Source organism: Pipistrellus hanaki (assembly GCF_964339955.1).
Source record: "Pipistrellus hanaki genome assembly, chromosome: 20".
Classification (NCBI taxonomy): Eukaryota; Metazoa; Chordata; class Mammalia; order Chiroptera; family Vespertilionidae; genus Pipistrellus; species Pipistrellus hanaki.
Window position 1 is genome coordinate 7,292,328 of NC_140522.1, and position 19,807 is coordinate 7,312,134.

Genomic DNA, 19,807 nt, shown 5'->3' on the forward strand with positions numbered 1-19,807 from the left:
TTATTTTTTATTTTTTCTTTAAAAAGGACGTATGACCCCTGAGAGTAAGTCCTCACTTAACATTGTCCACAGGTACTGTCGCTTTAAGCGAAAGGCCATATAACAAAACCAGTTTTACCATAGACTTATTGATATAAACAAGAGTTAAGTTCCTACTGCATCTCATCAATGTTGTAACCAAATGATGCTAAAGAAAACGATGTTATCCAAGGACCTGCTGTACCAGCTTTCATATACTTTATCTCTTAAATTTCTTTTCAGAGTTTTAAAACCTGTGGTTGCGGCTTTATTATAAAGTAAGTCAGAAAGAAATCATTGGGATCCATAATAAACTGACATTTTCTTCATGATATGGTCCCTAACTTCCTACAGGCGGTCTATTTCCCTTTCTTACCCCCCTGTCTCTACACACATCACTTTGTTATTGCTGTTGTTATTATTATATTGGATGGGACACATTTAAATATTTTAGAAATTCATCAGAGAAGATCTCTAGATGGCCAGTATCCGCCCTTTATCACAAGCAGGATAGAGATCCAAGAGGTCAAAAGGCAATGCATATTCTTAATTCATCAACCTGGCCGCTGTGGTATTTGCAATACATTTAACACCAGGCATTGTATAGCTGTGGTACTCACGATGCCCTGGCCAGATCAGATCCGGTCCAAGTCACACGGTAGACAGATGCAAACATATGCCGCTGATTGCAAAAAAATTAAATTTAGTTACTGTTTGGATGCAGAAGCCTAAGCCGAGACTCACTTATTTTGGAACTGACCGCATTGTAATGGTTCAGCCATCTGTCCCACGTGTGAAACATTCAGCGCACATAGGCCTGTGGCATTGACATTGGCGGGCGGTATTGGCCAAAGTGAATGCAAATGTTTCATGTTCACAAACAGAAATTGGTTTAGAGCTCACTGCGCTGTTCTCCCTCCTCCTTTGCCCTCCCCTCATCCCTCCTCCCCATCCCTGGCTCCTTCCACTCCCAAGTCCTCCGGGAGGCATCAGAAAAGAGAAGTGAGCCCTGGCTGGTTTGGCTCAGTGGATAGAGCATTGGCCTGCAGACTGAAGGGTTCTGGTTTGATTCCAGTCAAGGGCACGTACCTCGGTTGTAGGCTTGATCCCACGTCCTGGTCTGGGCACATGCAGGAGGCAACCAATCCATGTATCTCTCTCACATGTTGATGTTTCTCTCTTTCTGTCTCTCCCTCTCCCTTACACTCTCTCTAAAAATCAATGGAAATATATCCTTGGGTGAGGATTAACCAAAAAATAAAATCTTTAAAAAATAAAATGAAATGAAAGTAACAAAATAAAAGTGAAATGAGGCCACTGAACCAGCTAATGGCTCAGCTTCCACGTCCTGATGGTAAGAGAGGCTCCCTGGTCCATTTCAATTCCTTTCAAGCCTCCTGCTCTGACTGGAAGACGGAACACTAACCCCTCCCTCTCCGAAGCTGGACGAGGGCCTTTTGTTTTGTTTTGTGTTGTTTTCACACCGCAAATAAAATGTTCACATGAGCTCCTTTGCAGAGAGGATTTGGCAGTCTTATCAGGAGAAGAGAGAGGTGCTTCAGGATGAAGAGTCCTTGGGTGACAGAAGTCCTGATTGCTTTGGGCAGTAATGCGATGCGGTGGACACAGGGGAAAAGCGGTGGCCACGGGGTGCATGTAGGGAAAACCCGCACAGTAATCGTGTTATATGTTGTTCTTCATCTTACTTTCTTGGTGAGCCCGCTGACCTCAGGGAAGGGGGGGGGCTTGTGGCAGGGGGGATGCAAAGAGGGGGACTGATGTAAGAACACGTGTGCTTCTCCAGAGGAAGTGGATAATCCCCCGCTGCTCTTTGCATGGGCTTTGGGGCAGCATCCTCAAAATACGCATATGGACCTGCCTAGCTTGGCTCAGTGGTTCAACTTCGATCTATGAACCAGGAGGTCAAGGTTGGATTCCGGGTCAGAGCACATAAACTTCAACTGGCAAGCCACCAGTAAGTGTAACCTTTACACCATTGTAAGAGGTCTCCCCTGTGTTTCAGGATTTGTACCACTATAGGATTCAGCCAGCGTGGATGGAATAACTTAGAATTTTATTTAAACTTACATATAGTTCCTTCTGATTTCAAGTCTGCTAACTTTATCAAATAACTTTAAACTCAAAACTACTCAAACTTTGCAAAAGTGCACAGCCAGGTGGTAGACTTGTGATCAGTAGGATTTGTAGGGGCTAATTAGAATTCAGGCGGGGGTTTACAGGTACCATTATCACAATCCAATCTTCTAGACCGTGGTTGGCCTCATTGTCAGGCACGGCCCAGGTTAAAAAGACAGGGCTTAGGGAGGTGGGGGCAGTATCAAGGTTGGAACAGTCTCTTTATTGCCTTTAAAACAATGGGTCTATATTTCCATTTAATTAAAACAGTAAAGTTGCGCCTCAGATAGATGGAAGGCGCCAACAACTATAATTGATTTTGTTCATTTTCTTTCTTAAAAGAAAACTCACAATTAACAATAAGACTGTCCATTTTTGTTAAGAAGCAAGTGACAATGGAAAGGAGACACATTATTGCAGCCCCTTCGTACGTTAGTTGGGATGATATGGGGACTGTTATTCATCCACACTGAGACTGGGACAAAACCGGCTTATTCCAGGGCAGTTCTTTATCTAACTGACTCCTTCTTCCTTCTCATAATGCGGAACTGCAGACAGTGTCTAGTATGTAGGAAGGCAGCCAGGTGGTATTGTTGCCAGTGTGCTCACTGTCACCCAGGAGCCCTGTCAGGGATGGAACCTGCCTCAGTTTCTCTCTTTGTGAAATGGGACATAGCAATTCCTGTTTCTGGGTTGGAATGTGAGAATCTGATGATGCAAACAAGGTGAAGTGCTTCCTAAATCACAAAGGAGAACACAGGTATTTTTCAAATGATCGCCTCTGAGAGGTGTTACCAAGATGGCAGCACCATCCTGAACTTGCACTGAGTCCAGTGTCATTAAAATCCAAGTTCAGGGTACATAAAAAGAAAATCAAAACATTGCCCTAGCTGATTTGGCTCAGTGTATAGAGCGTCGGCCTGGGGACTGAAGTGTCCCCGGTTCAATTCCAGTCAGGGGCACATGGATCCCCAGTAGGGGGCGTGCAGGAGGCAGCCAATCAATGATTCTCATCATTTGATGTTTCTATCTCTCCCTCTCCCTTCCTCTCTGAAATCAATAAAAATGTATTAAAAATAAAATAAATAAAAATATTAAGCTCAGGGCATTACTGGAAACTCTAATGCAGGGTGAGGCAAAAAAAAAAATAGTTTTATAGTTGTCCCTATGGAGGAGAAGTAGAGAGAAACATCTATATGAGAAAGAAACATTGATTTTTTGCCTCCCATATACATCTTCACCGGGGACCAATTCAGCTTCTTGGGCATCTGCCCTGACCAGGAATTGAACCTGCTCCCTTCATGGGACACGCTCAACCAACTGAGCCACACCAGCCAGGATATTTGTTCACTTTGTTCCATTTCTGACACAAAAAGACAACCTAGGTTTATGTTCTACATAGAGTTGGCTGCTTCTCCAAGGAGCTTTAGTTCTTTGTGGTGGAGAATGGCTTTAAAAAGCCAAGATGTAGAAGTCCTTGATATTGAATTTTTGTTTGTTTTGTTTTTGTCATTCTGGAGTCTTTTCCAACACCAACAATGAGTTCTCTGATTCTCCAGACCCCAGTTGGATGTTCAACAATTCAATTCAGTTCTGACACTTACCTACCTGGAGTGAGTTAGCATCGGATCCCACAGGTTAAGGGTTTAGTCCCACGAGATTGCCCACCACTGCCAATCACAAGTTCAAGTCCACCCATATTTTTGACCCAGCGGTTATAAATGCAAGATTCCCTTACTCCTTAATTTTGATAATTTGCTGGTGTGTCTCACAGAACTCAAGAAGGCCTTCACTTGTTATTTTATTATTAAGTATGCACCTGAAGAACAGTCACAATGAAGAAATGCATAAGGCATAGAATGGGGGACATTTCTGAGCAATATGCCCTCTCTGGTCACATTATTCTCTGAGCATCTTAGTGTATGCATCAACTGGAAGCCCTCCAAAACCTCTGTTGACATGTAGGGTATTTTATGGGTCTTCCCATATGAAAAGGTTGTAGAAGAAACAGTAACCCATGAAGACAGCATAATTATAACGGCAGCAAAATTTGCAAGTTTGCTAAACTCAAATAGCACTGATTTCAGATGCTAAAATCTCCAGTGATCCATGGACGCCATTCAAATGAAACCATTAGATTACAAATAAAAGTGGAATCACAGGTGGAATCCACTTATGTATTGATATTGGTTCAAATGTATTGATGATTGAGCTTTAGCCAGGGGAACACATGTTAGTGTCCCATGCCTGCAGAGACATGGAGGGATTCACACAACTCTCTTTGCTATAGTTCATGCTTACATTGTTGCCTCTAACAGCGGATTTTACTCTGTTCCTAGCTTGTGCAGTTTCCAAAGATGTTTAATGAAGAATTAGGATTAATGGCTCACAGTAAGCTTTCTAAGTAGAGTCCTGCTTAGGAAACGAACACATCTCAGCAATCGCATACTATTGCTTGGACACTAACTATCGTGTATTATGTTCCTTGCACATCTACAGTTATCTCTGGTGTAAAAAGGTTTATTACTAAGGGGGGCAGACACTGCACATGCTACTTGCTCCATAGTGTTTCATTTTGGATTCCTTTGCTTTTTGTCTCCTTCTGAATTGTTGCGTTTAAAACCGTGAATTCTCTTTTGAAACTCTAAATATAAATGCTCCCAGAGCCGAAAGGGAGACAAGCCTTCCCGTGTGACAATTAGTGTCCTTATTTTTTTTATTTATTCATTTTTGGGTTCATCTAGTCTGGCTAAAATTGCATACATATTCATGTTTCTTATTAAGAACAAAGCTTTACTCTTGGTTGTTTTTCATAAATTTGTCCTCATAAGCGATTTGATAGACATGCACTGTAACTATTGCAATGAAAGTTCACAGAGAAGCCTTGTAACATTGCTTCCTTTCTATAGTTCACTAACCCCCCCCCCAAAAAAAGTACATATGCTACTTTACCAGAATACAGTGAAATCGTTACTGCTTTTAAAAAATAACTTTATTGATTTCAGAGAGGAAGGGAGACAGAGAGAGACAGACAGAGAGAGAGAGAGAGAGAGAGAGAGAGAGAGAGAGAGAGAGAGAAGCATCAATGATGAGAGAGAATCATTGATCAGCTGCCTCCTTTACACCCCCTACTGAGGATGGAGACCCGGGCATCTGCCCTGACTGGGAATTGAACCTGTGACCTCCTGGTTCATAGGTCAATGCTGAACCACAGAGCCAAGCCAGCCAGACTATCCAAATGCCTTTTTATTTTTGAAACCCCAGATGAAATTCAGTTACATAACAGAATAGCCATTCACTACTCATTGGTTGTCTTCAAAATATCTGTTATTAGGTCATATTTTCCTCTCCTTGGCACAAACTAGTCTATATGTTGTAAAATCAAATCTGAAGCTTTGTAAGATTTCTCATACTTCATCTCCATGGCGATGTGCAACAGGCATCGATCTTTCTCTAATGCGGTAATAAGCTAGAAGCATTTTTCAAGCACGGGCACTTTGTTTGCTTGATTCTCGTCAAGAACAAAAGGAAATGCATTTGGCCAAGGTCACCGGGAGGGGAGCGCGAAGACCTGTGCCAGAAAGCCTTCTGCCCTTCTGGTTGATTAGTGCCGTCCATTTGGCTCTGGTCTTCCCTGATTTAAAATATGAAGTGTGTTGATGCTTCCAACTGCCAAGGCAGTTGTACTTTGAGTCCATGGGTCAATTCCATCATTTTAAGTACCACGTTTCATTCATAGAATCTCAGAGCTGGAAGAGAGCTCAACACGTGATCATACTCATTCATCTGCTTCCAGCCAGGAGAGCAATAGAAATGCTGCAGAAAGGGAACAGTTTCCTTCATTTGTCAGATTTCCCAAGGATGGGCACCTAGGGTCTTTCTTGCTCAATATTCAGTATCTAAATAAAATTCTCATCAGTCAGTTTTTCTTAGGATCTCTCTGAGGGATTTCCAGAAAATCAAATGTGGTTTCCTCCTGTGATGTTCAGGATGCATATTGGAAAAAAATGAAATTCTGCTATCGTTCTTTTCAACAACACTTTTTCAGTTCTCTTTTGTTGTCTTCAAGTTTTATGTACCTTTATAAAGTTAGAATATACTACTATATTAAGGAAAACAGTACACAAGAATTATTGACAAGAGGTTTCTACCTTGCTGTGTATACATTTTGGGTTTAGTAGAAGTATCAAAAGAAAAGCAATCAAAGGAAAAACACCTAATTAGTGCATGGCTAGAAAGCACTTTGTAAATTTATTTATTCACTTAGTTTTTTTAAAATATATTTTTATTGATTTCAGAGAGGAAAAGAGGAGAGAGAAAAAGAGAAACATCAATGATGAGGGAGAATCATTGATCACCTGCCTCCGATCAACCCCACAACCAGAGCATATGCCCTTGACCAGAATTGAACCTGGGACCTTTCAGTCTGCAGGCCAATGCTCTATCCACTGAGCCAAGCCAGCTAGGGCTCATGCTCACTTAGTATTTTTGAGTGCCTTCTAAGTGGCAGGCATGTGCATGATGAGTAATACATAATTAGTACATACACCAAATTCATTTGGCTGAGTTTTAATCTTTGGAAGCTTTTTCAACTAAAGTATCTTTTCTCACCATACCCTCAACCCTCAAAATTTTTTTTGTTGAATTAATATGAATATGTACAATAAATAAAATATCTTGAAGTTTGGTTTTAACCCAGATTGCCTTTCAGACACACAGGGAAGTGTACCAGAAAGTTCAGGACCTGGTTCAAGTGCAGGCTTTCCAACCATGAGACCCGGCATATTTGGCATCTGGAAATATCACTAGTGTTCTCTGTGCTCTTTCACACACTCTTTGCACATCCTAATTTAAGAAGAAATGCATGGACTGTGGACTCCGGTGGAGTCCACTTTAATGCACAGCTTTTTTTCTGGCCCCGGGAGTATGCATTTCCCCAACGTTTATTATAATTATTTTAAAATATATTTCTATTGATTTCAGAGAGAAAGGGAGAGGGAAAGGGAGATAGAAACATCAATGAGAGAGAAACATCATTGATTGGCAGCCTCCCGCATGCCCCACACTGGGAATCAAGTCCGCAAACCCAGGCATGAGCCCTGACTGGGAATCCAACCCGTGACTTCCTGGTTCATAGGTCAACGACGCTCAACCACTGAGCCACACAGCCAGGCAGTTTCTGAAATATTTAATAGGAAAAAAGAAGGAAAAAAAATACTTTCTTTTATTTTCCTTTTTTTTTTTTTTTTTTAAGGCAGTCTATGTTTAGCAAATGCAGGCCAAGCATGCTCTCTCTCATTCTTCCTGACATCACACAAAGTAAGAAATAGTGCCCTTCGAATGGGAGATTTCCTTTAATTACATCGGGAAGCGATAGTGGTCGGTATTGCATGTTTAATGTAATGTTCTGAGTGCCCCTTTTCCTTTCTCCCCCCCTCCCTTCCTACCCCTTCACAGCCACCTCATCTTGAGCAGAAATAAAAGGCTCAGGGCTTGTCAGCATCAGTTTATAGATAGCTGTTTAAAAATAATGAGATATTGGCTATTGTAAGGCTCAGGGCCGTCTTGCCAGACTCATTTATTTCCATTCACCTTTTGTCAGAATCAAAGACAGAAGACATTCAATTAAAACGTGTCACCTGTTGCAATGACCTAATTTGTACGCCTATGTGTCACAGATTAGGGCTCTGTGCTTCCGATGGAGTACTTTTACCCCCGATGCAACAGTATGCCCCCTGCAAAGCACTTTGTCTGTGGTTATTTCAAATTCCTTTTTTTAAAAAAAATATATTTTTTATTGACATCAAAGAGGAAGGGAGAGATAGAAACATTAATAATGAGGGAGAATCATTGATCAGCTGCCTCCTGCACTTATTTTGGAACTGACTGTATTGTGATCAGTTATTAAAAAGAGAGTTTCACCCAATATTTGGGTGACCCTGCAACCCAGGCATGTGCCCTGACCGGGAATCAAACCGTGACCTTCTGGTTCATAGGTTGATGCTCAACCACTGAGCCGGTGCACAAAATTCATGCACTCATGGTGGTGGGGGTCATTTATTTAATACAACTCTAAATTTAGTAGTCATTCACTTCATTATCTTTTTTAAAAAAGTATCTTTACTTTAATGTGACTCTTTGCATCTTTCTTAAGTATTCCAGGGAAGGAATTGTCTTTGCAATTCATGTGTACAGCAAACCTTGTTTGCGAACAGTATCTAAGGCGTGTTTTTAATTTGGGAAAGTAGGTTAGGATAGCCTGGGTAATTCTCGGCAGGGAAGGTCTTTTGCTGTTCGGTGACATGCCTCAGACTCTGCCCTGTTAAAAATGCGAACAATACTTTTGACTTTGGACTACATCATATAAGAATTTGCATTTGGGCATAAAGTGCAGACTTAAAATTAGCTGACTTAGAAGCCCTGGTGCTGAACTGCTTTACGTATCTTGGAGTTTATTTGCCTCCCAGCATATTTTTCCCCCCTCCTTGCCCTAGTCTTGCGTTCCCAATTTTGTAAATTCTGACAGTGTGTGAGATTTGCAATTCCCTCGTGGCCACGTAGGCTCACGCAGTATTTGAGAGAGGCAGCCATGTGGGAGCAAATGCTCTATTTGTAGGTAATGCCAACTATTAAAATATTTTATATATATAAAAAGATAAGGGCAGTCTCTATCTGAATGGAAAATCCAGATGCCTTAATTAACTTCAAATCCTGTCATTTATTGGATACAGTGGCTATCTTATTTCCTCAGAGAAATCTTATTTTTAAACTTTTTTCTAAACTGGCTTACAAGTGACATCGAAACAGAAATTGTTTGTGTTTAAGATTGTCAAGAGGTGAAAAGATGTGAAATTTCCCTTTCATGGAAATGTTTGGATTAGACTGGTGTTTGTTTAGAGAAAATCTGGATTTCTCAGGTCCTGATTGTAAATGTTGTTATTTTGTTTGCTTATTTGTTTCTGCTAAAATAGTTTGAGGCTTTTACATGTATCATGTTAATTGGATAATTATCAGTTCTCTTCTCAAATTTGTATTGCAGGCTTAAAGCAAAATCAGGAAAAACATTCTTTTTTTATGGAATTTGGGTTCATTTCTCTGTCTATTCTAAAATAATCACATGCATAAATGATATTAGTGACAGGAGTGAACAGTAAATAGAATGGGATACCAAATAATTCTATTAGTCACTTAGGCATCATATAGTATCATTATTTGGCTTGTGTTTTTTGAATTATCACTTCATCATACCTCAAATCTGTTTACATACAGAACTGAGGCAGGATAGAGTGTCAAATGCCATGGGAATGGATTTTCAATAAATAAGCATGATGTAACATATCTTTAAATAAAATAATATAGCAATGTTTCAACAAAATTATAAGATAGTGACTTTATTTTTCTTGGAATTTTAAGGTTTATAAAATATTTTAGTATTACATTTGTGTACTATCCAATTGCATTAATATATTAATACTAGGGGCCCAGTGCATAGGATTTGTGCACTGGTGGTGGGGGCGTGGCCTGTGGACACAGCTTGCTATGGGAGTGCTGCTTATCCTGGTCTGCCAAGCAGCACTCCCACTGTGGGAGCGTACTGACCACCAGGGGGCAGCTCCTGCATTGAGCATCTGCCCCCTAGTGGTCAGTGCGCATCATAGCAACTGGTCAACCCATTGTTCTGGAAGTTCCACTGTTCGGTTTTTATTATATAGGATAAACGTTAGATCATTACAACAAAACTTTGGAGAGAATATTGTCTTTCCATCCATCTTATATGTGTAAAAGGGAATAAGTTAAGGAACTCATTGAAGTTTACAGAGCTAGTTAACAAAATACTTAAAAAACAAGTCAACCATTCTGATTTGCAAATTATGCTTTTTTTAAAAAACATAGTGTTCATATACTATTTAGGGATAATTTTGATGCCATGGCATATAGCTTTTTTTGTGGCATTCACTATTATTTTCAGCAAATATGTAGTGTACCCAATTTCTTTGTTTTTTGATATTTATTTGTCTAAACCTGCTTAATTGCTTTTGAAGTTGTCTACTAATTTTAGTTCAATTCTGCTCTGATGTTTCAATATGGCATTTCAGGCTTTGTCTAGAAACCAGTGTATGTTTGTGCGTTTCACTAAAAGACCATCAACTTTCAAAGTGGTATTTATTATTAGGATAATATAAAAATTTGTGTTTCTTTATTTTATGGATCACTAATAATCCTTACCATTTGTGTATATATTACTGACCTTTGGAATTCACTTAGAGATTTATCAGCCTTTTTCAAACTGTTTCCTGCATCTCAGGTAATCCACAACTCACATGTCACGTGGTATTAAAAATATTCCCCAAACTGGACCCTTAGATTGGTTTGCAAAAGTACTGCCTAACCCGTATCTTCCTCTGAGAGTTTTGCAGAGGCTGTGTGCTTATTCAAGGCTCTCAGAGGCCCTTCAGTAAAATAATAAAACTAATGATGCTATTAAACCAAATCTATTTTGTACTCAGTTTGAAATATGCCAAAATATGTGCGATGCATTGCTTGGTTGAATTTATTAATGGAGAATATTACACGGTTTAAGATACAACCTACTACCAAAAAAAGAACTCTCTCCTCGCTCTCACTCCCAAGTAAGCTTGTCTTTGTTTGACAATGGTTATGTAATGTCCTGTTCTAAACTTTACAGTCACACTGGAAACCAGGTTATTAACAAGCTCTTCCCCACCCTTTCTCATAAATAAAACATTATTTTTTATTCCTTTCTTTTTTGCTCTTGCTCTCTTAAACTCACTTCCAGCAAAACTCCCTGCATCTTGACCCAACCCATCGCTCTTTGGGAGAAGGTTTTACAAAAGCCCATCTACTTTTGCCTTCTTCCTAACTTCCCCCTCCAGCTGTGCCCTGCGAGTTTACCCCTTCTTGGACACCCTAGTCTGGATTCTTTCAGGAAGCTCCTCTTCCAATCCTGTTGGTTCAGTCAAAACCAACTCCCAGCTTTCTCTCATTTGAAGGAAAATATAGGTCCCAAAATGTAAATAACATTCTCCTTCCGAAACATGTTAATATGGGACAGGATAATATGGAACAGTCCTTGCATTTCATCTCCTTGGCATGTAGGTACTTTCAATGCAATTCAATTCTCTGGGTCTTTACATACAGGTAACCACAGGGTTGGGTAGCTGGCCGACTGGTCTACCTGATCCTACATATAGAGCTTTCAGGGGAAACTGACATAGAGGATACAAATGGCCCCTGTCTTTAATTTGAGAAACACTTTCTTTGTATTAATTCACATGAAACATGCCTTTTCTTTGAGGTGCACATGTCACTTTGACGGTCTTGCATAAAATGATGTCTATCCAGTTCATTATCCTCTCCTAGATTTGGTTTCCAATCCCTGGTAATCTTGGCGTAGCCACCACTTTTTTTTTTCATCCCTCTCATGCCCTTGACCATTCTGAAACAATTGTCCATTGTCCAGCACCCATGGGAAATGCCCTCTATGCAGTGAATTCGTTTTTGAAGACATCTACCGCCATAGTAAACATGTGACTGTCTTTGCCCACAGGAGTGCGTCTTGACAGAGTACGTGGAGGCCGGCAGAAGTACAAGCGCAGAATAGATGCGGAGAACAGCCCCTACCTGAACCCCCAGCTGGTTCAACCAGCCAAAAAGCCATGTAAGTACCACAGACATGTCTGGTTGCCCAGCCCTCGGAATCCCCTTTCCCACGCGCCCCACTACCCATTGTCTCTACATATCACTTTGGCATGCCCATCCAGACGGACTTCAAGGAGGCTTATCTTTGGTGGGGGGCCATGGCTCTCATCCCAGGGATTGCCTTTGAGAGGGCAACAGCAACTCGACTAACAATCTTTTCCTTTCCTCTGGCTTCTCTCGTCCCTCCCTTTATTCACCTAGTCATTTTGTGGGAGCAGAAGCACATTAAGGCATTGCTTATATAGTGCGGGTTTTACATTTACCAGCTCCTTTTATTTTCAGAGGTACATCAAACGGATCACACTGTGATCATTAGTTCATTGGAGCTGTTCGTTTCAGATTTCACAAGAAAGTGATTTTTGTAGTTTTCGCTAACTAAATGAGTTTGACTGCTCAACCTCCCCCTGAAAATACATTAGGAGCCTCATTAATTTGCAGCTAGAGAAGGTTAACACACTAGCTAGCAATAGATTAAAACAAGAATGGGCCCCGCTAATAACAAGCATAGGTTGATGGTTCCGTCTCAGGTGTCCTTTTGGGCATCGTGAATTGTTTTTTAAGAGCCCGTGGTTTCCTAATGCCAGGTTGCCATCGGAAGGGGCGGGGGTACAGCGCTCAAATGCAAGCCCCATTCTCTTTGCCATTAAGTGAAAGAGCTGGAATATAGATTGAGGCAATAGCTGTATCCCATTTGCTGAAAAAATCAGTTCACAGCTGCTGTGCAACAGCCCTAACATTTTAGGGGGGGGGGGTTATGCAAAGAGTTCAGATCAGCCACTGAGAAGACTTAGTGGAGACAGTGCTGGCATTCAGCTGTCTTTGTCTCCGGAGACACACCCAGCACTCACTCACACTGATAGCAGTTCCAGAAGAGACACGGGTGTTTTGTTGTTATCTGCTTTCAAGGGAAGAGAAAAAAGCGCCTGACTCTCCAGGAGGGGTCGCTGCTGCGCACCGTACAGTGAGCATATGGGGATGGGTTAAATAAATAAAACAGACCCTGAACTGTAAACGAAAGGACATTTCAGCTATGTCAAAGGGGAAACAACCAGTTTTACATAAAATTAAAGCTTAAGTGAACATATGGCATAGTTTCCTTTTGCCTTTCCAAAAAACATTATGTTGATTATACCTTCAATTGTCCAATCTGGCATCATCTCCTCGGCAGCCTGCGTAAACTCTTTGGCATTCTGCAAATACAATCCCGGACTACATTAAGCAGATTTTGCGCATTATTATATAGAAAAAAAAAACTTTCTGATAATACAATAAAGTGCAATAAACACTAATGCTTAATTTCATTAGAGGCTTAGTTTGCCTGGATTCAGTAATACACAGAGTGCCCATTTCTCATTCATTTTATGCAAACATTGACCAAAACCATTGATAATTTCCTCTCTGGAGAGAAAAATGCACACCGACCCTTGATAAAGGAATGTCTATGGTTTGAGATGTAAACCAGAGGAATTGGGAAGTGACATGTCAAGTACCTTTAAGGAGATTACAGCAATTTCAGTGAGCTGCATTCATCGGAGATAAAAAGGGTTCCTAATAAATCATTACTCATTATCTCAAGGCCTCTGAGTTAATTTTCCTGAGTCCATCCAATTAGTGTGTTTTGGTAACAAACGTTTATAAAACTTAATTTTCAGATCCTGTCGGATAAGTGTCCTGAGACGGTCCTCGGGCTGTAGGCAGAAAGCAGCTGGGGAGATTTCTGGAACCTGACTGATTGGGTAGAGCCGAAGCCCCAGAGTGGAAATTGGGTTCTATTGATTCTAATTAGGGAAACATTAAATAAGATTTACCTAGAAGTAGTGCCGCGGGCTATTCTGTCTTCCGAATGATGGGCATTTCCAAGCTGCCACCCCATTTCTCTGACCCCAAGTCAAGTGCCTGTGGGCATGGCCGAAACAGGTAGCATGTTTCCTGTGATAAATAAGAGCTGGAATTTCAGGGTTTCCTGCAGATCCCTGTCTGTGCCCGTTATCACTGCACTTTTCTCTGGAATGGGAATCCAGTGGTTGCTCACATGTTTTGTTGATTTTCAGAGCGAAACTAAAACTATAGGGTGTTGTTTCTCGAACACATGCAGGAAACCAATGCCATTCTCTGCAGATCCTGCAAAGTAAAATAATAATAATAATAATAATAATAATAATAATAATACAAAGTCTCTCTATTTAACTTGAATGTTTACCAGAAACTATGGCATTTAGGGATATTTTCTCCCAAATCTGCAGTTTCACGTTAATTGAATATCACTGCCAATGAATGGTTATCTGTTGATGATTGGCAATGCATGCAATTCCTAGGGGAGCCGTAATAATAACATTTTAAGATACGTCAGGAAAAAATACTTTATTTTATAAAAATACATTGTAGTTTGGATGAGTCTCCTTGTTTTCATGTTAAAGGCCATTCAAAGAATGTTATATTTTCAATTCAAGTGAATAGGAAGTATTTCAATTAGGGTTGGAAAGTTATAGTGAAAGGAAAATGGCATAGTAAACAGAGAGGAAACTTTAGCTTGGCTCACAAAAATCTCATTTAATGCCCTATTTTTTTCCAGAGGGGTATAGTACACAGAACATGGAAATACTTATTCTTACCCATTTCCATGTCCCCACTTAGCGGAAAGTACAAAAATCTAAAGCTTGGCACACACGTGGAAAATGGGGCCACGCAGAAAAAGCCATTCCATTCGCAGCCTTTACAGCTCCTCCATAAACCCACACGTGCCCCGGGCAATAAAACACAATTTGATGTGATGCTTTTCATTTGTCTCCAGTGTTTATTTTATGAAGGTTTTTAAAAAGATAAATCATAAATTTCAGACAGATAACCGTGAACCAGAAAATGAACTAAACACAACAGATGAAAATAGAGGATTGAAGAATTAGCCACTTCACGGAGAACACATTGTGCCATTTAAATAGGAATAGTTTTCTGGAAACGGATATTGTCTGTATTGAGGACATTGGCTAGCATGCAGGGAGAGGGGGAAGGAAAAAAAAAAGTCTCTATTTAGTGCGTCCCACAGAGATAGAGTTATTGAGTCGCTAATTCACCCAAGCAGGAGGGCTGTGACCATTGCTTTTCTTTAAAGAAATTGAGACCATTAAGGACTTTCCAACCATGATGACTTTGGGCATTAGTAGTTCTTCGCCTTCCACATTATATTCCAGATTTCAGTGCTTGACTGTGAGTTTTTATCTGAAAGCTGTTGTCTACTACTTAACCTGCTCCCCCAAAGCCCTCTTAAGACTTAATGCGTGAACCCAGAGAGCATCTAACTTCTCTTACCGGTTTGCTACGAACGTTTCCATTCTAGGAGAGAGGCTGCATTCCCGCAGAGGCAGCTACCTAGAGCCGAGGAGAAGACGAAGACGGGAATGCACCTGTTAGGACTGCAGCCTCTCTGTCTCGCTGTGTGTGTGTTCCCAATGCTGGTGAATGTGTGTATAGGGAACCCTAAGTTAGAATACATTGGGTTTCTTGTAGGCGATTTGAATTCTGTTCAAAACGCAACATGCTCTGAGGCAGGGGTCCTCAAACTTTTTAAAGTGGGGGCCAGATCACGGTCCCTCAGAGAGCTGGAGGGCCGGACTATATGAACTACTAATTCCTACTGTAACACCTCGGCTGCGCTCACTGCCCAAAAAACCTGGCGGGCCGGATCAGACTCCTCTGCAGGCCGCATGTGGCCCGCGGGCCGTAGTTTGAAGACCCCTGCGTCTGAGGTTTGTCGAAGAAGGATGATGCCACTAGTGATCTCGCAGTGCTCTGGTCTGATCCCGCAGATAACAAGATAGTTTCCCATTTGTTGGTGGCCGAACCGGAGAAGATCTATGCCATGCCTGACCCCACCGTCCCCGACAGCGACATCAAAGCCCTCACCACGCTGTGCGACTTGGCCGACCGAGAGCTGGTGGTGATCATTGGATGGGCCAAGCATATTCCAGGTACATTCTCATTTACAAAAAAAAAAAAATAGTTAAAAATATTGTAGTTCATCCTGTAGGTGGTATATGTACATTTGGGCAAATTCTACATTTTCTCTTTGGAATTTTTTTTTTATAACATTTACCTTTTTAAAATTATATTTAATTTAAAGCTTTGCTGATCTCCATAGAACCCTAAACCTTTTTCTATCTGCACCAACTTGAACTCTTGTTAATTATGTTTTCCTATATGGATGTACTATTGGCAGTGTAAGATAAAGACAATATAAATTTAAAAAAAAACCAACAGCAACGCAGTTCTTTATTCCTTTTAAAATTCTGAGCTTTCTCCTAAGAAAATGCTTATGCTTTTATTTTCATGGGAAGAAGTGTTTTTGTCACCAGTCATCTAATATAAATGTGTTTCCTTGTTTTTAAGAATAATTCATTTTGTTGTTCATGGCGGCTATTTATACTGTTTATTCATATACTATTCATATTCACAAGCTTTGCTTTGGTTTACAATGAGTTGTTCACCATGAATTTATACAGAAATTAATGAAAGGAAATGTTACATTGACATTGGAAATTTTCTCCTATGGTAACTTCAAAGTAGTCTTTTAAAATAGCCTCTTCCTTTTCTTTCTTGACCCATCCTGTCATATCAAACCTATGCCCAGCCACAGATTCTGAGAAGTCTAGTCATCTAGAATTATTATTTTTTTGTTTGCTTGACTGTTGATCTTCAAATGGCTTACAAGGAAGTTTTTCAGTGGTGAGCCAGGCTTTCCTGGTTACAGTTAACTTATTTCTGTCTCCTTAAACTAGTTTGTCTTTATGCTTTGAATGCTACAGTAATTTCTTTAATCAAATTGATGGAAGTCCCTTTCCCAGCCCACACTGAAACCAATTTATTGGTCATGATACGCCAGCTATGTCGCTAACAGTCGTAACGAACTGTCAGGCAGTATCGCAGGGAAGCTAATTTGAAGTCATTAGGTGTGCAGTGCTCAGGCGACAATTTGTTACAGTGGTTAGCGACACAGCTGACGTTTCTGAATGGCTTTGTTCGGGGCTGTTCTCGATGAGGCCAAGCAAATTGTAAACTAATTTAAACATCACTCTGTATTATACCGGCCACTCTGTCTTACACTGTTTGCTAATAAAGCACCCCGAATTAAGTCAAAACTAGTTAAATAGGTGAGCTGGAGTGTGTTCTACAGACAATGCCTACACAGGGGTCCCTGCGCATACAAAAAGTGTGAGAATTGGATCATATAGATAGGTGGCATTGCATCAGGATTGTCATATGATTTATAGGAAAAGCAAAAAAAAAATTATATATATATTATGTTAAGACATTTGGGAATGGTAGCAGTGGGAACAGTCAGAATTTGCTTGAATTATAAATATAAACTTACCCAGAAGGAAAGTGTTAGGAAGGGTTTTAGAGCCAAAAGATATAAGAATAACATTTGGTGAAGTATCCATGGATAGTTTTTTAGATTATCAATTTTAATATATAAAAACCCTGGGTCCGTCATGACCAGAGGCTTGACCAACTGGAAATCAGTCAGACATCCCCTGAGAGGTCCCAGATTGGAGAGGGTGCAGGCTGGGCTGAGGGATGGACACCCCCCCAGTGCACAAATTTCATGCACCAGGCCTCTAGTGTGTGTGTATAATTTAACACTAGTCTTGGTCTTAAATTAAATGGCAATATATATATATATATATATATATATATATATATATGCACACACACACACACACACATATATTTTCCATTTATATTTATATATTCTCTCATTTTATACATACACATATATACTTACATGTTGAAACTATCACTGCCACATGTCCTCTGGGGAGCAAAGTTGAGCTGTCCCCAACTGAGAACCATTGTTCCATCCCATTAATTGGTTATTATCACCCTTAATTCACAGACAGGGAGATCTGGGGCTGAGAGAGGGGAAAACAAGTACACACTTTGCAAACATACCCTGTGCCTTAAAGCTTACATTCAGCATTGCTTCCTGCAGGATATTTTGGTGTCCTGGTTGGTTGCATTTGAAAGAACTATCTTATATAATAAAATTCTAATATGCAAATCTACCAAACAGCGGAACGACTGGTTGCTCTGACGTGCACTGACCACAAGGAGCAGACGCTAAACACAGGAGCTGCCCCCTGGTGGTCAGTGCATTCCCACAGGGGAAAACCACTCATCCAGAAGCCAGGCTTAAGGCTGGCGAGTGCAGCAGCAGTGGGAGGAGCCTCTCCCACCTCAGCTGTAGGTAGGTGGTAAGAAACAAGAGGTCTCAGACTGCGAGAGGGATGTCTGACTGCTGGCTTAGGCCCGATCCCCAGCAGGCAGACATCCCCCAACGGGTCACTGACTGTCAGAGGGCACAGTCTGGGCTGAGGGACCCCCACCCCCAGGTGCACGATTTTGTGCCGGGTCCTCTAGTTTCAAAATAATAACGATGGTACTGTTACTAGCATGAAAGGCTATGTCACCATGGCTGTAAACCACCATGTTTCAGAGAATTCTCTCCAATTCTTTCTGGTGTCAGGGAGGTGTTAAGCCAATAGTTGGGTGTGATACAGACATTCCATGATAAGGTCCCATAAAACTCAACACCTTCTGTGGGACCAATCATGTATCAAAGTAGAAATGCCAGCTTACACAGGAACCTGTCCCCATAGAGGGGCTCCGGGGACTGGGGAAGACAGTAACTTTAAATAACTATGAGTAACAGCAATTGCAGTGGTGGAAACAATTACCATACGATTATGTGTTCAGTCTTTAAATAGGGGCTTAGCATTGGTGAGCACTGATGTTATTCTCTCTCTGTAGTAAATGCCAGAGCCGGTCACCATGGAGTGGTGACTCACAGCTCCCGTTTTTGTGACACCCCGAGGGTGCTGTAAATGATTGCCAGGAGCTCAGCACGTGTGGCTCAGTGGTTGAGCATCAGCCTATGAACCAGGAGGTCATGGTTTGATTCTAGGTCAGGGCACAGACCGAGTTTGTGGGCTGGATCCCCCATAGAGAGGGATCATCATTGATGTTTCCATCTCTCCCTCTTCCTTCCTCTCTGAAATTAATAAAAATATATAGGATAGTTCTTTCAAGGAGTATCTTGGTTTTTCAGAAAGTGTTTAGCAAAATAAGAATTAACTGAAACGCTTTTTTAAATATATGATTTATATTTATTGTTGAAAGTATTACAGATGTCCTTTTTTCCCCCATTGACACCCTACCCTGTAACCCCGCCCCCCCAGGCCTTCACCACGCTATTGTCTTTGTCCATAGGTTATGCATCTATGCATCTATGTTCCCTGATTAATCTCTCCCCACCCACCCACACCTCCGCCTTCCCTCTGAGAAACCTGGGCATGTGCTAGAGGGAATTGAACCACAGACCTCTGGGTACACGGGGCAATGCTCAACCCACTGAGCCACACCAACTAGAGCAGCACACATACCTTCTTAAAGATCAAGTTTAACATCCAAGTTAAGACCAGCTGTCTTCCTGCATCCCTGAGAATGTACTCTTTTGCTACATGAAAAAAAAAAAGCGAAGAATTAAGTAACAGCACCCACTGAAAAATACACACGGAGTGGGCCTTTTAAAAAAAAAATCAGTAAATAGAATTAGTTGTCTTACTTAAATAAATCATATAAATGGAAATGTGTGTTATGAAACATGACCCTACTTTATCTAAAGGAGAGATAGAGATAGAGATAGAGATAGAGATAGAGATAGAGAGAGAGAGAGAGAGAGAGAGATCACGAGGGCTTTGGAAAACGCTTGACTTTCTCCAGAAAAGCATCAGGGCACAAGAACAGATGACAGTGCCCTAATAGCCCTTCTTAAGAATGACAGGGCCCCGCCATTAGCATCCTTTTATATCCTTAGAAATTGCTCACGCCTCGCTTTTCTGCTTCCTATCTGCCTGCCTCTTTTTTATTTCTCTTTCAA

General features: G+C 40.9%; 1 protein-coding gene across 4 annotated transcripts in view; it reads left to right on the forward strand.

Moving 5' to 3' along the window:
* The window catches only part of ESRRG (estrogen related receptor gamma), a 414,670-nt gene that overhangs the window by 353,410 nt on the left and 41,453 nt on the right, over nucleotides 1-19,807 (forward strand). For all 4 annotated transcript variants that reach the window (XM_084868918.1, XM_084868917.1, XM_084868916.1 and 1 more), the window contains 2 exons: nucleotides 11,723-11,833; nucleotides 15,678-15,839. In XM_084868918.1, coding sequence (XP_084725044.1) covers nucleotides 11,723-11,833; nucleotides 15,678-15,839 — 273 coding nt within the window. The remainder of the gene's footprint in view (nucleotides 1-11,722; nucleotides 11,834-15,677; nucleotides 15,840-19,807) is intronic.